This window comes from Notechis scutatus, chromosome 5 (assembly GCF_049901735.1).
Source record: "Notechis scutatus isolate UNSWTSFEM ecotype Mainland chromosome 5, rNotScu1.2, whole genome shotgun sequence".
In the NCBI taxonomy this organism is placed as follows: domain Eukaryota; kingdom Metazoa; phylum Chordata; class Lepidosauria; order Squamata; family Elapidae; genus Notechis; species Notechis scutatus.
In genome coordinates this window covers 1,817,221-1,831,519 of record NC_142013.1, presented here as the reverse complement: position 1 = coordinate 1,831,519, position 14,299 = coordinate 1,817,221, and the positions used below count along the sequence as shown (strand labels likewise).

General features: G+C 46.3%; 1 protein-coding gene across 1 annotated transcript in view; it reads right to left on the bottom strand.

The window, feature by feature from the left end:
• Positions 1-4,127: 4,127 nt before the first annotated feature.
• The window catches only part of PGM2L1 (phosphoglucomutase 2 like 1), a 34,397-nt gene continuing 24,225 nt past the window's right edge, over positions 4,128-14,299 (bottom strand). Inside the window, 6 exon segments of the mRNA XM_087967513.1 lie at positions 4,128-4,619; positions 5,855-5,988; positions 7,797-7,986; positions 8,356-8,485; positions 10,487-10,580; positions 13,207-13,387. Coding sequence (XP_087823639.1) covers positions 4,517-4,619; positions 5,855-5,988; positions 7,797-7,986; positions 8,356-8,485; positions 10,487-10,580; positions 13,207-13,387 — 832 coding nt within the window. The 3' untranslated portion in view covers positions 4,128-4,516.

The following is a 14,299-nucleotide window of genomic DNA, read 5'->3' as shown; positions in this document are numbered from 1 at the left end:
GGTGTTCACGTCTCCTTTCCTGACCTTCCTTCCGTCTTCCTTCTCAAGAGGTCTACCCGGGTTTCAAGGCTAGCTACCCAAAGGGGCCACCTTGAACCTGGGCACAGGGGGCCCTTCTTTTCCAAGGGGAAAGCTCTCCCCAAGGCCGACTTGATTCTTCCAATGTAGACAACCACACCACGGGATCCCTCCTGCCCAAAGATCCACCGTTCAACCTCCAGCCTCGGGTGTGAAGGACCACCATGGCTCCTGTCTCAAAGGGGTTCCCTTGTGCTTTATCGGGCAGCCATGGAAACATACTCCGTGGAGAAGCTGCCTATGGTTGCACCCTTGCCCCAATCCCTTTCCGGCTGTGGGATCACTCTGAAACACCCCACAGTACCCTATACACCACCCACAAACACACACAGACACACAGACGGAGATATCAAGTAGCTTGTTTGTCCAGGAAGGGTTCAAACCCCCAAGTGACGAGGCCAAAGACGTGCGAGAGAATCTGGGGGGCACCTGGCAGAGGTCCCACACAGAGGCTGCGCACTTCCAAAGCCCAGTGGTCATCTCAACACTTCCCGTGGTCACGAAGTGGACAACCAACCATTCAAGCGTCCGTCTGTCTGCCCGCGAGGTTGCCGCACAGCCCTGCGGAAGGGGCCTTCCCCTGCCACAACTCACGGGGAGGAAATGTGCTTTCTGTGCAACTGCCAACAGAGCACCAAAAGGATCTGGTTTTCACAGGGAAGACCCAAGGCTTTCGTTCTGTTCCCCTGTCGTGGAAGAGAGTGGCTGCCCACCGACTTTGCGACAGGGTTAAGAGAAGGAAGACCGTTAAGACGTTGGTTCAACTGCTGGAGACCAGGCGTTCTTTCCACTTCAGCTAATGTTGTCCCAATTTTTGTATCTCGTGCCCGCGTTGTTTTTAAAAGGCTGTACCTGGAGATCAGCAGAAAGCATGCAAGGGGAGTTTTGGGAGCTACAACAGGGGTGGGTCCAACCGTGGCAACTTCGAGACTTGTGGACTTCAACTCCCAGAATTCTTGGAGTTGAAGTCCACAAGTCTTGGAAGTTGCCAAGGTTGGACTACTACACCTGAGCAAACACATTCCCTTGGTGGTGCAAAACAAAAGGGAAAGAAAATGTACGCAAAACAGTTGCAAAGCTTAAAAAACAAAGACACCCCCCCCCCAACAGTCAATGCTCGTTGTATGAACACATAAAATGGGAAAGGCATTTTAAACAAACAAAAGACACATTTTCCTAGGCATCTTACAAATAATGGACGATCCTCCTCTTAAGTTTTTGAAGCAAGGAATCAAGAGACACCCAAGTGAAAGGCTGGTGAAAGGCCAAAATCAAAGGCATCCCTGCTGCTCTTCTAAAGTTTCCCGGTTAGCCAAAGAGAGAGAGAGAATTAAAAAAAAAACATTTCCCCAACAGAATCTGACTGATTTTGAGAAACAAGTTGCTGCAAACAATTATTATGCTGTTTTGTGGAGTATTTCCTTAAGAGCATCGACCACACACACTTCCTCACCCACAAAAGGGGATCACACAGTCTATTCCAGGGTGCTTCAATGATTGGAGATTCCTTATCTAACTTCCCCATTATATGAACTGGGAAATGTCGATGAGTGGTTTGGTTATTTGTGATTCCTTAAATAAGTTCCCCATGATGTGAACTGGGAAATGTTGATCTTCTTCTGTCCCGAGGAGACATTTCTAAAGACAGTGTGCCAAGCGACAAGAGACAGTTTTGTTCTTCCATGTGTTTGTTTGTTCCAAAGCAACGTTGTTCTTTGCCAAAATTAGAACGCGGGAAACAGTCTCCAAGTATGGTGGTCTCCTTCCTCTTGTTTTTTAAATCAGGCTATATAGATCTCAAGCAAACGTATTTTTACCCAGTTTCCGGGAAGGTTTCCACCACATAAATTAAGTTTTCTTCACTAGAATAGGAACACTTGCAAATATACAGAAAACAAAAAGAAAAACAATAGCATATTTTTTTTAAAAAAACAACAACAACAGCATTCCGTATCTGTCATTCAAAAGTATAGAAAACCTGGAAGGTACTTAAAGCTTTAAATAAAAAGCGAAATAAATAAATAAATAAATAAATGTTGCATGTAAATTGAAGACAAAATATATCAAGAATATCTATTGCACAGCTTCAAACTTTGGAAATGCCTGTAAAGCTTGAATGACCTAAGAGTTAACACTTCCAATTTCAAAGAATAAATAATTTATCCCAGAAAGGCAAAAAAAAAATCTGGCTCTAGGTTGTATAAAGGGAAGCTTAAATCTGTACAGATAGTTCTTCAGAATCCTTGCAATGTACTTTCCATGTGCAAAACGCTTTTGCTTCGTTCCCGTGACTACATGAATTTTCATACTTACATAACAGCCCCCTGGGGTGTCAATTTAGACCCAATTCTTCCATTTTCCGAAAACTACATAAATCTACATAATTCTTGAGATTATCTGCCTGGAAGCTAGAAATGAGTAGGACAGTGAATGCTGTGGAATCCATGTATAGATTCCTTCTACCATGTAGCCCTGGCAGCTGCATTGAGACTGTGCTTCCAATTTGACCTTACACCAAAGCTACACACTGGAAACATCCTGTGTGTTGGGCTATCAAGAGGCTTTGTGGCTGGTCCTCCACAGGACTCCTGCCACCTAGAAGGACAGAGGTCCATGCAGCTACATGGAGGGAAGGAGCTGAGGGGGTCAATGATCCATGCCAAAGATTCTTCTCTGTGGTGAGGCCAAATCTCCCAGATTTTTTTCCATGATTGTCACTGGCTACAGCTTAGCAGTGGGTGGGAAAATGCACCAAACTGTGTATATTCCATAATTTACCTAATGCATCTTCCTAATTGGGTATCGTGGAGAGAACCCAGACTTCAACTGACAGGATTGCTAGCCAACGTGGCGTTTGGAAATTGGGAAGAGGAAGGCCAACACACAACTGGATGCAAACTGTTCCACCCTACTGCATTTTCCTGGAGTATCTTAGCCAAACCAAGGTAATCCAAGGAGATCCCTTTCCTTGAGAAAGGTTAACTTCTGAGCATCAAGATTGCTTACAACTGTGATTCTCAACCGTGGCCGCTTGAAGACGGGTGGACTTTAACTCCCAGAACTCCCCAAGCCAGCATAGCTTCTGGGAGTTGAGGTCCACCCGTCTTCAAGCGGCCAAGGTTGAGAATCCCTGGTCTACAAAAGGTTTACCCAACCTTGCAAGCCAGCCCTTGTTAACATAAATAGTTGGAGAGAGATGTAACCTTCACCACAGCATTGATAAATCTCCTTTGTTCTGACAGGTCATGAACAAGCTCTGTCTGCCGGTCTCTTCCAACCTCTACAAGTTTAAACAGGGCTGATTATAGCAATGGCCCTTAGACTTATAGACCGCTTCACAGTGCTTTCCAGCCCTCTCTAAGCGGTTTACAGAGTCAGCCTCTTGCCCCTCCACAATCTGGGTCCTCATTTTACCCACCTCGGAAGGATGGAAAGCTGAGTCAACCTAGAGCCTGCACTCTAGCCACTGAGGCTCCTAATTATGTTTGCAAATTAAGGGAGTCTCTGTGCATGATGAGACTTAGAATAGAATAAGAGAGATGAAAGGGACCTTGGCGGTCTTCTAGTCCAACCCACCGCCCCCCCCTTTTACTTATATGAAATCTTAGGTGAAAATTTTGCTTTTGGGTAAGAGGGGTGAATCTGACCCAGCCCCAATCAGCTACCCTATCATAGTCGGGATCCACCTCAACTTAAATTGCAGACAAACGCAGAAGGGGAGATCCAAACCTCGGATGATTTAGCCCGTCTCGACTTGGTTCAGGGCTCAGCGGATGTCACGAAGCAACATGGTCAGGGGTGAAAATGCCACCCAACAAAGACGATCTAAGGAGATTTTTAAAACAGCTGGAATCCCCAGGACTACTGAATACCACAGCATGAGCTAGAAAACAACAAACAAACAAAAACCTCCTGGCAAAATTAAGACTCGATAACGCAGTGAAGATAATACCGATAGTCTAGCTAACCATGGAGAAGCAGAACCTTTTTTTTTTCTAGGCTGAACACAATTATTATTATTTTTGCAATCTAGCTGTTTTTCCCAGCTCTGGAAGGATCTTTGTAGCGCAAAGAATTTAGACAGCTGACCTTTGCTGGAGGGGTGGGCGGGGGGAGAGGAAGAACACCAGGAGCTGATGCCAGAGACCCTTCCCCCACGCGTTCTGACTCTCTTTGAGGGCCTCTCTGGACAGCTTCAGAGCAGTTTACTACTTGGGTACACTAAAGCTGACAAAAGGTTACTGCTTTGGGATGCTGGCTAAGTAAGGGACACACAGACACCCCACGCAGCAAACACTCACGGACACCTATGAAACGAAAGCAAGGAGAGGAGGTTTTCCTCTTGGTTCCTGAATTCCGCAGGACACAGTGCAAGGAATAACGTTGACGACAGCCAAGGCTGGAGGGAGGGGGCCTGGGGGTGGGGGGGGGATGGCTGCTACACACAGCGCCAGGTGAGTTGGTTCTTGCTGGGCTCCAGAAAGTGCTCCACCAGGGCTCCGATGAGCTTCGTGAGGTCCTCTTCCAACAAGGCGACATCGCTAAAGAGCAGGGAAGACAAAGTTGGAAAGCCGTCCCCATCCAAATCAAGAAGGTTCGTTCTAAAACCCCAAACCCACAGGCAACCCACACGCTGAGGAGGAGGAGGAGGAAGGAGGAGGAAGGAGGAGGAAGAGAGGGAGAGGAGGAGGAGGGAGGAGGAGGAAGAGGAGGAGAGAGGAAGAGAGGGAAAGGAGGAGGAAGAGGAAGAAGAGGAAGAGGAGGAGGAGAGGAGGAAGAGGAAGAGAAAGAAGAAGGAAGAGGAAGAAGGAGGGGGAGGAGGAGGAGGAGAAGATGAAGGAGGAGGAGGAGGAGGAAGGAGGAAGAGGAGGAGGAGGAGGAGGAGGAAGGAGGAAGAGGAGGAAAGGAGGAGGAAGAAGAGGAAGAGGAAGAAGAGAAGAAGGAGGAGGAAGAAGGAAGAGGAGGAGAGAGGGAGAGGAGGGAGGAGGAAGAGAGGGAGAGGAGGAGGAGGAGGAAGATGAAGGAGAAGGAAGAGGAAGAAGGAAGGAAAGAAGGAGAAGAGGGAGGAGGAGGAGGAGGAGGAGGAGGAGGAGAAGAAGATGAAGGAGGAGGGAGGAGGAGGAGAGGAGGAGGAGGAGGAGAGGAAGATGAAGGAGAAGGAAGAGGAAGAAGGAAGGAAAGAAGGAGAAGAGGAGGAGAGGAGGGAGGAGGAGGAGGAGAAGAAGATGAAGGAGGAGGGAGGAGGAAGAGAGGAGAGGGAGGAGGAGGAGGAGAAGATGAAGGAGAAGGAAGAGGAAGGAAAAGGAGAAGAAGAAGAGGAGGAGGAGGAGAAGAAGAAGGAGGAGGAGGAAAACTACCCTAGTTGTTGGGATACTGGGAAGCTGGAGAGGGGAAAGTGCAATATGTGCTGCCCTGCGCATCCAAAGAGGAAGGTCCTTCCAAAATCAGAAGTAACGGTCATCACCCTAAAAGGGAGGGTAGACTAAGAAACCATAGAGGCGAGGACTATTACTTTACAATCATAGTAACAGCACCTTGCACGTCTGAGTGTGCTTCCTCTCCCTCCCCTCCCTTTACTTTTACGCGGACTAGGGAAGGGGTTGTTCTTGTTCCCGTTCCTTTCCCAGCAAGGCTCAAGCCTCATTTATCGGACTATGGCTCGGGGGGGGGACGACTTCCTCCTGCCCTTCAAGGCCATTTCCTCTCCCCTCTCCCCTCTCTTGGCTATAAGGCCTTCTAGGAATCAGGCTCCGTTGACAGGGAGGAGTTTCCCCACCTCTGGCCTGGCAGCGCACACATCTCGGCGTAGTATTTAATCTTTGGTTCGGTTCCACTGGTCCGGAGAGTGGCCACGCAGCCGTTTTGAAAGGTGAAGGTGATCATCTGGCTGTTTTTGCTCACGGGCAACACCTGAGACAACGGGGAAAAGCACCAGAAATCACAATCCCTCCCCACCTCCCCACCTCCAAAAAGTACTGATCCCATGTAGGCTTGCACAGATGCCTGGAATCCGAACCTAATGGGTTTGGAGGGAGGGGTGTGTGGGGGTGGAAACATTTATATTGATTTATTTGTATCCCACCTTGTGTTACTTTTACAAACAATTCAAGGCGGTGAACAAGCTTCTGGCCATTTTTCCACAACTGGGGAAACTTCCTGGTTGCCTTTCATCTAGCTTGCTAGCCAAGATTATTTAGGCTCTCCAGATTAGCCACGGTTAACAATTAGGCTAGTTATCTAGACAGGCTTAAGGCACAGCCTCAGTCCTGCAGACACATCTCTGCAGTCCCTTCTTCCCAGATAAGGTTGATTTTTCCCCCCCTCCCTTCTAGCCTCCAGTTCAACCACTTGATGAGGTTAGTTGGAGCCAGGGTTGGATCCAGCTGGCTTTCATGCCTAAGGTGGGACTAGAACTCGCCATCTCCTAGTAACTGGTCCAAAGTCACCCAGCTAGTTTTTGTGCCTAAAGCAGGACTAGAACTCACCACCTCCTGGCCCAAGGTCACCCAGCTGACTTTCATGGCTAAGGTGGGACTAGAACTCACTGTCTCCTGATCTTTAGGCCAGGTCGTTAATCATCAGAACAAACAGGCTGTCCATTTCATTTGGATGCTTTGTGGGTTTCAAGTGCGGGGTGACTAAGGAAGTAAAAATTAGTTCCTATGCCCTGCATGGCATGCTAAGGTGTAAGGTTTACAAGTAGTCCTCAACTTAAGACCCGTGACTCAGAGACTTTCAAAGTTACAACAGTACCTATGCGCAGGTACTTATGACCCAGATTTGAACTTCCAATGGTGAGGCTCCCCCTGTGGTCATGTGACTGCACTTGGTAGCCAGTCCACATTTACAGTTGTTTGCTGCATCCTGTGGTTGCTTAATGAAGTGTTTGCTTAATGCCCGTCACAAAAAAAGATCGTAAAATCCACTTTACGACCATCAAGATTTACAATTGTAATGGGCAGGCTCCTTATGGCCCTAACTCAAAAGACGGTTTTTGGATTTGAGGAAATTGATTCTGTGAAAACAGAATAAATCTGGAATTTTGTGATTTGCCACAGAAATCTGGGATTTGCCTATAATTTTCGCAGCAGGCCAATAACGAGACTTGTGCGTTTCAAAGCAGGATATAAACATAGACACCTATTCTTCTGATCTGCAATGCAGGAGACCTTGAATTAGGAACCCCATGGGGCCAATTTCCGCTGAGAAGCAAGGCAGCTGTTAAGTGAGACACCCCCAATTTTACAACCTTTTTTTTTTTTGGCCACCATTGGTAAGCAAATCACTGCTGTTAAGTGGGCCATGTAGTCATTAAACGAATCCAGCTTCTCCCACTGATTCTGCTTGTCGGAAGTCAGCTAGGAAGGTCACAAATGGTGATCACGTAACTCCGGGATGCTGCAACCATTCCAAAAATCGCAGACTGACAAGCACCCTAATTTTAATCGTGTGTCCGTGGCAACACTCCAAGGGCCATAAGTGCAAGGATTAACTCAAGTCCCTTTTTCCAGTGCTGCTGTGTCTTCAAAGGGTGGTTAAGTGGAAGACTACCTATATCCATTTAATAAAACGGAAAGCATTTTTTCTAGAGCGTCCATTAAAAATGAAACCAAGTCGTAAAAGAGCTTGTTTCAAAGGAGACACTAAACCTTCTGGATTAGAAACAGCCAAACTACAGAGCTTCGGTCACTCTGAACCAAAAGATGGGAACTACTTACCGATTTTTTCTTTAGCTGGCTGCTGTCATAGCCGGTGGTGACATCCCGGACATGGAGAATACCGTACGTCCCGCAAGAGGTCGGGTAAGAATCAGGCATATCGAAGTTTCGGAGCCTTTCAAATATCCTTTTGATTGTAGGGGGATCGTAACACAGGAAGTAGGAGGTTTTTGAAATGTGGTAGCCATACCTAGGAGGAGACAGGGCAGGATTGGCTGAAGGAAAACGTTCTGGATCTACTGTATATTGGAGATCCTCAGTCATTCAGGTCACGGTTGACCCAAAGGTGCTTCCCCCACCCCAAAAGGACATTCTTCAGGCTTTTTTCTTTTGAAAACATTTTGCTTGCTTTGAAAGTCCAGTTTGGAAGAAAGCACCTTTGGATCTATTCCAAGATGGATCTATTCTGAGCAGGGACAGCCAGGCAGAATCTCTGTGGCAGCTTGCAAAGAACAGCAGCGGTGCCTGTGTGAACCTCTGTTCCAGCTGTGGAATTTTTAAAAAAGGGTTCAGCCGCTGCCGTTTGCATTTCTTGAATCCAGGGTAGCCAAGGACTTACGTTTTATAAATCTCCGTTAGCTGATGTGCCAGCGTTTGGCCCTTGGTGTCCAGCCAGGCAGCCATTTCTGCTATGACCACAGCAGCGCTGACCCCATCTTTGTCCAGCACCGACGTGCCGCACATGAAGCCTGAGAACCAAACACACCCCGTTCAAAGGACAGCAGTTTGTAGATTACAGCAGCACCTCAAGCTTGAGAAATCAAACCCCGTCAATGAGCAGTGGCTTAAAAAAAAAAAAAAAAGAGGAATAGCAGAATTCTGGGGTCTTTTCCCTGGTTTTGGGATGTCAATTCTCAGAATTCTGGCAGGGTGAGAATCCTGGGATTTAAAATCCGTACACTTCTTTTTGCCAAAGCTAAGAAAGACCAACTTAGGAAAGGGAGTTGGTAGATTTTCCTTGGTGCTGCTGGTGGGAAACACAACCGCTAATGAGCCTTTCTAGAGAAAGCAAGAACGTGTTGACAAAATGGCCAGATTTGGGTCAAAACCTGGACACAAGGCAACTGTCAGAATGGGAGTATGAGGTGGCTTACCAGGCAGCGTCCACTCAGACACTGTGATTAAATCTGATTTTTATAGAAATAAAAATAGAGAAAATAGAGAATTCTTCTAAAAAAAAAAAACCATATGAAATTTGTTATTTCCACCAAATTAGGTCTATCTCTATAACTACAAACTTACATAAATCCTGGTGTGGTTTTTTATTTTTATTTAGAACTCAATCGATCAGAAAAACAGAAGGTGGAGGTTTTGGTGCCCAAAGCACAGGGTTAATTTTTCCCTGATTCCCACCCACCCCCGTTTATCAACCGGTGTGCGATCAGGGGCTAACCAATGGTTTGGGTAACAGTCCCCGTCTTCGCAGGCTGGGTGGTTCTGCATTGCTTCACGTGACCTTGGAACAGCTGGCGGCTCTCATGGGATGTTTCACTTCCTCATGCTGACCCTCTCCTTATCCCACCCTGCCTTTCGCCGCCCCCTCCCCGTGGCGTAGCAAGAGGGCAGCCCTGGCAGATTTTACTGGTAAGCCCAGAGGAGTTTGCCAAGATGGGAAGCTGTAGAAATTGAATAAATAGTAAACCAACTCTAACTCTGCCCTTCCGTGCTTTCTGGCTGAGATGTCCCTGTCATCCCAAACCAGGAACGAAATGAAAAAGAGACAAGACTTTCCCAAGAAATTCTGCTGAAATGGAGTCATTTTTAGATGAAATACATCCATTAGGTGTCACTGTGTCACGAGAAGGTACGACTGAGGTCATCTTGGGGGCTTCAGGGTTGCCACAGTGATGATGAGGGATAGGGAGGGGGGGGGGGAACAGAGATAGTTGGGGTTTTGTAGCCAAAACCGTTTCCCCCTGAGAACAAAGGACATCCCCACAGGTGGCTGACGAGAGGAGGAGTGTGTCAGGGTTCCAGCCGGATGCCCCAATTAATTCATGAGCCTCGAGTCAAAAGAAATCCAATTATATATTAGGAGCAGCATGCCGGCACTTTTCCCAAATGCAGTTGGCTCTGCCCTGCGTAATTTACTGCCCACCTATGACCCGGTTTCCCCAACTCCTCCCAGGGTGTGTCATAAATCACATTCTCCAACGAAGCACTTTCCCCGGGCTGTAGAGAATATGCCTCTCCAGAGGCCTCCGGTAAGCTGAGACACAATCTGGAGATTGTGGAATGCGTGGAATGTGCTTCTGGTCATAGCAACCAAACTGCTCCCATCGGATCTCCCGCCACTCCCTCCTTCTTATGGCAACTCAACGAGCAAGTCAGGAATGCTTTACGAGTTGACAGAGTGAAGTTTCCAAGCAACTGGACAGCACCCTTGAATGGACAATTCTTTGGGGAAGGGGGGAGAAACTTACTTTTAGTTAGGTGAAAACCACGGGGACCTTTAGTTTTTCACCAGTCTGTGCCAATGTGATACGACCAATAAACCTGTTCTTTGAGGAACCTACTTGCCTTGGAGTTCTGTTTGCTCTGGGTGTATTACTTGGAATCCTGACCATTTATTTACTAAATAAATGAAAGGTTCTAGTTTGGGATTTAAAAATACCAGGAGAAATTCCTTCCCAGTTATTTCCCCTGGGTGAGGAGGACGCCACCACTGGCTGAGGCTTCCCATAGCTTACCGATGGATTCCTCGAAGGCGAAAAGGACTTCTTTGCCGCTGTCCACGAGATCCTTCACCCTGCTGCCGATCCATTTGAAGCCAGGGAGGGTCTCCTGAAATGAGACAGGGATTAGATGCTTCTTTCAGAGGGACTGCACTGGGGGCTCACGCTCAGCTGCGAGCCAATTTCACCCAGGGATTCGGTCCACCAGACCTTGCCCAAAACTTCTGATGCTAAGCAAGACGCTGGTGAAGCGAACTTTGCCCCATTTTGTGACTTTCCTTTGCTGTCGTTGTTAAGTGAATCACTGCAGTGGTTGATAAGATGGTTGTTAAAAGTGAATCTGACTCCCCTGTGGTCTTCGCTTCTCAAAAGGTCGCAAAAGGGGGTCACGTAACCCTGGGACACTGCGACCTTTGTAAACACATAAGACCGTTGCCAAGTGTCTGAATTTTGATCATGTGACCGTAGGGATTCTGCAACAGTCGCAAGTGTGAAACACGGTCCTTAGTCACTTTTTTTCAGTGTCATAACTTTGAACGGTCACACCATGAACCGTTATAAGTCCAGGACTACCTGTATTTATCAAATTTATCTGCAACCTTAAACCTCTGGACATGTATATTGACTTGAGAGTTCAGCCAGGCCTCCTCCCTCCAAACAAACAGAGCCAGTCTTCGACTAACGGCCACAAAATTGAGCCCACAATTTCCACTGCTAAGCAAGACAGCTGTTAAGCGAGTTTTGTTCCATTTTACGACATTTTATGACCTTTCTTAACAGTTGTTAAGTGAATCCGTGCTGTTAGTAACACAGTTAAGTCAATCTGGCTTCTCCATTGACTTTGCTGGTCAGGAAGTTGCAAAAGGGGATCGGATCACTTGAACCCAGAAAGCAGCACGGGTAATTAAGCCAGGATGGGGACTGGGGGGGTGGAGCTGCCCTACTACTTACCTTTGGACAGGTGTAGCCAGGCCTCGCACACCCTGTGCTCTCCAGACAGTATATGGTTGATTGGGAATTGGGAGCTGTCCCCTTAAGGGAACGCCTCATGGGAAACGTAGTTAATGCCTTATGGGAAATGTAGTTCATGTCATGTGATCGCCTCTGTAATCCTGATTGGTCACTGAATTGACCCTGGGTTGGGTTGGGGGAGTTTCCTTTATTCTTGCTTGGGTCGACCCCAGCATCGTGCAGGTATCTCGCCCTTTGCTCCATCGTTACGGGATGAAGATCACTACACTTTCACACTATGAAGTCAGCTATGCAAAGATTTGGACATTAGATGGAACTCGACATAACTCTGGGTTATACCTTGAGGATGCCTTGTGATCCAATAAAGAAACTTTGTATGGAAACCTTTGTGGAGTTTTAACTGCTTATTTTGGGCATCCTTTGGAAGAGAAACATTGCCTAAGACAAGACACACCCCGACACCTGCCTTGTCAGCCCATTCCTTCTACTGGCAAAGATTTCCTGAGGGCCTCTGTAGCTAATAACAAATCTCTGCATGGATCCACAGCTTTTTTGTTATAGCCCTTCAGGGAAGCCTTGCCAGCTGCAGAAGAAGAAGTTCCAGAAGATCCTCTGAGAGCGAAAAGGAGGCCGGGGGCAACGCACACAAGTGAGGTTAGTCAGTGGAGGGCATCCCCTGAAAATAAGACCTGGTGGCAAATATATATCTATATCTATATCTATATCTATATCTATATCTATATCTATATCTATATCTATATCTATATCTATATCTATATCTATCTATCTATCTATCTATCTATCTATCTATCTATCTATCTATATCTATCTATATCTATCTATCTATCTATCTATCTATCTATCATCTATCTATCTATCTATCTATCTATCTATCATCTATCTATCTATCTATCTATCTATATACATACAGAAGCCTGATGATGGCAGATGGGATTCTGCTGAAACGTTGCTACAACTTTAAAAGCACACACTATAATGGAAAATACCCACAAAGCTGAAGGCTTTGTATATCTATATCATCATCTGTCTGTCTGTCTGTCTGTCTGTCTGTCTGTCTATCTATCTATCTATCTATCTATCTATCTATCTATCTATCTATCTATCTATATATATATATATATATATATGGTGTTAGGCTTGTTAGAGTATCCGTCATTGTAGTTGTTCTTTAAAGTTGTAGCAGCAGAATCTCATCTGCCATCATCAGGCTTCTGTATATATTCTGTATATATTCTGTATATATATTCTGTATATATATTCTGTATATATATTCTGTATATTCTGTATATATTCTGTATATGCAATACAGAAGCCTGATGATGGCAGATGAGATTCTGCTGAAACGTTGCTACAACTTTAAAAGAACAACTACAATGGCGTGGAAAATACCCAACCAAGCCTAACACCATACATGTAAGTACCCTGAAAACTTAAGAAAACATATATATATATATATATATATATATATATATAATATAAGACAGGGCTTTATTTTGGGGGAACACGGTAGATAGATGTCCCCTTAATGGGGACATGAAAGGAACCCCCAGCTAGGCCTTCCTGGGCCATGGTGATGTCACTGTTCAATCCTGTCAACCCAGAAGAGTTCCGGTGCTCCAACAACGTAGTAGGAATAAGGATGATCAACGATCAGGATTGAGGGACCCTCCTCAAAACCTCTTGGAGGCCCGAGACCCCACTTGGAACACGGCACCAAAGAGGAGGCCCCGGACAACACTCACTTCAAAATTAAATCCTTCCTTGAGAGCAATGGCCCGCAGAATTTTGGAGGAGACGGTGGTGGCCAGCATGTAAACGTTCTTCACGTCGGCTTCCTTGGGACGATTTTCCTTCCAACAAGTAAACATCCACCAGCCAAATAAGGCGGCCAGCTCATTGCCAGTGAAGACTTTCCAGCGACCACTGGGGGGAAATGAGACAAGATTAAAAGCTTAACCAGGTTAGTCCCCGACTTATGACCAGAATTGGGAGCTGAATTTCCATGGCTAAGCCAAGCGGTTAAGTGAGCTGCGCTGGGTTTTACGACTTTTTCTGCCACGATGGTTAAGGGAATCCACTGCAGGTATTAAATGAATCGCATGGTCATGAAGTGAATGCGGTTTTCATTGGGTTTGCGTATTGCAAATGGCAAGCATGTGACCGAGTGCTGGATTTTAATCACACAGGACCTTGGGTGGCAGTTGTAAGTACAAGGCCACTGTACTTTTGAAAAGATGGGTCGTATGTGGAGGGCCACCTGTTCTAAATGAACCCATTTTTCTGGAGCAGCAGATGACAATTTCTCAAGCGAGCTCTGCGTAACATGTTAGGAAACAACAAACAGGGTTCAAATGGATCTGCATAATTGTAATCAAATGATCAGATGATGAAACCGTGATTGAAGTTTTAGTTTCTATTCTCCAAAGCACCTGAAGGCAGGACAAGAGGTAGCAGATGGAAAACTTATCAAAGAGAAAAGCAACCTAGAATTAAGGGGGAATTTCCTGACAGCGAGAACCATTAATCAGTGGAACAACTTGCCTCCGGAAGTTGTGGTTGCTCCAACACTGGGAGTTTTCTAGAAAAGACGGGACAGCCATTTGACTGACATGGTAGAGGGCTGTGGGGGCAGGCAGAGCCCTCCCTGTACTCCAGCTCAGCTCCACCCTGCAAGAGCACACGCCAGCTGGTCTTCAGGCCTCTGCTGTGCACATGTGCACATGTGTGTGTGTGTGTTGCATTTGGGGTATGTGCGCGCGTTGTAAACCCGAGCCAGTTTTAAGTGTGAAAATGGCCATGTCACATTTTTTCATTGATGCTGTAACTTCAAACCAT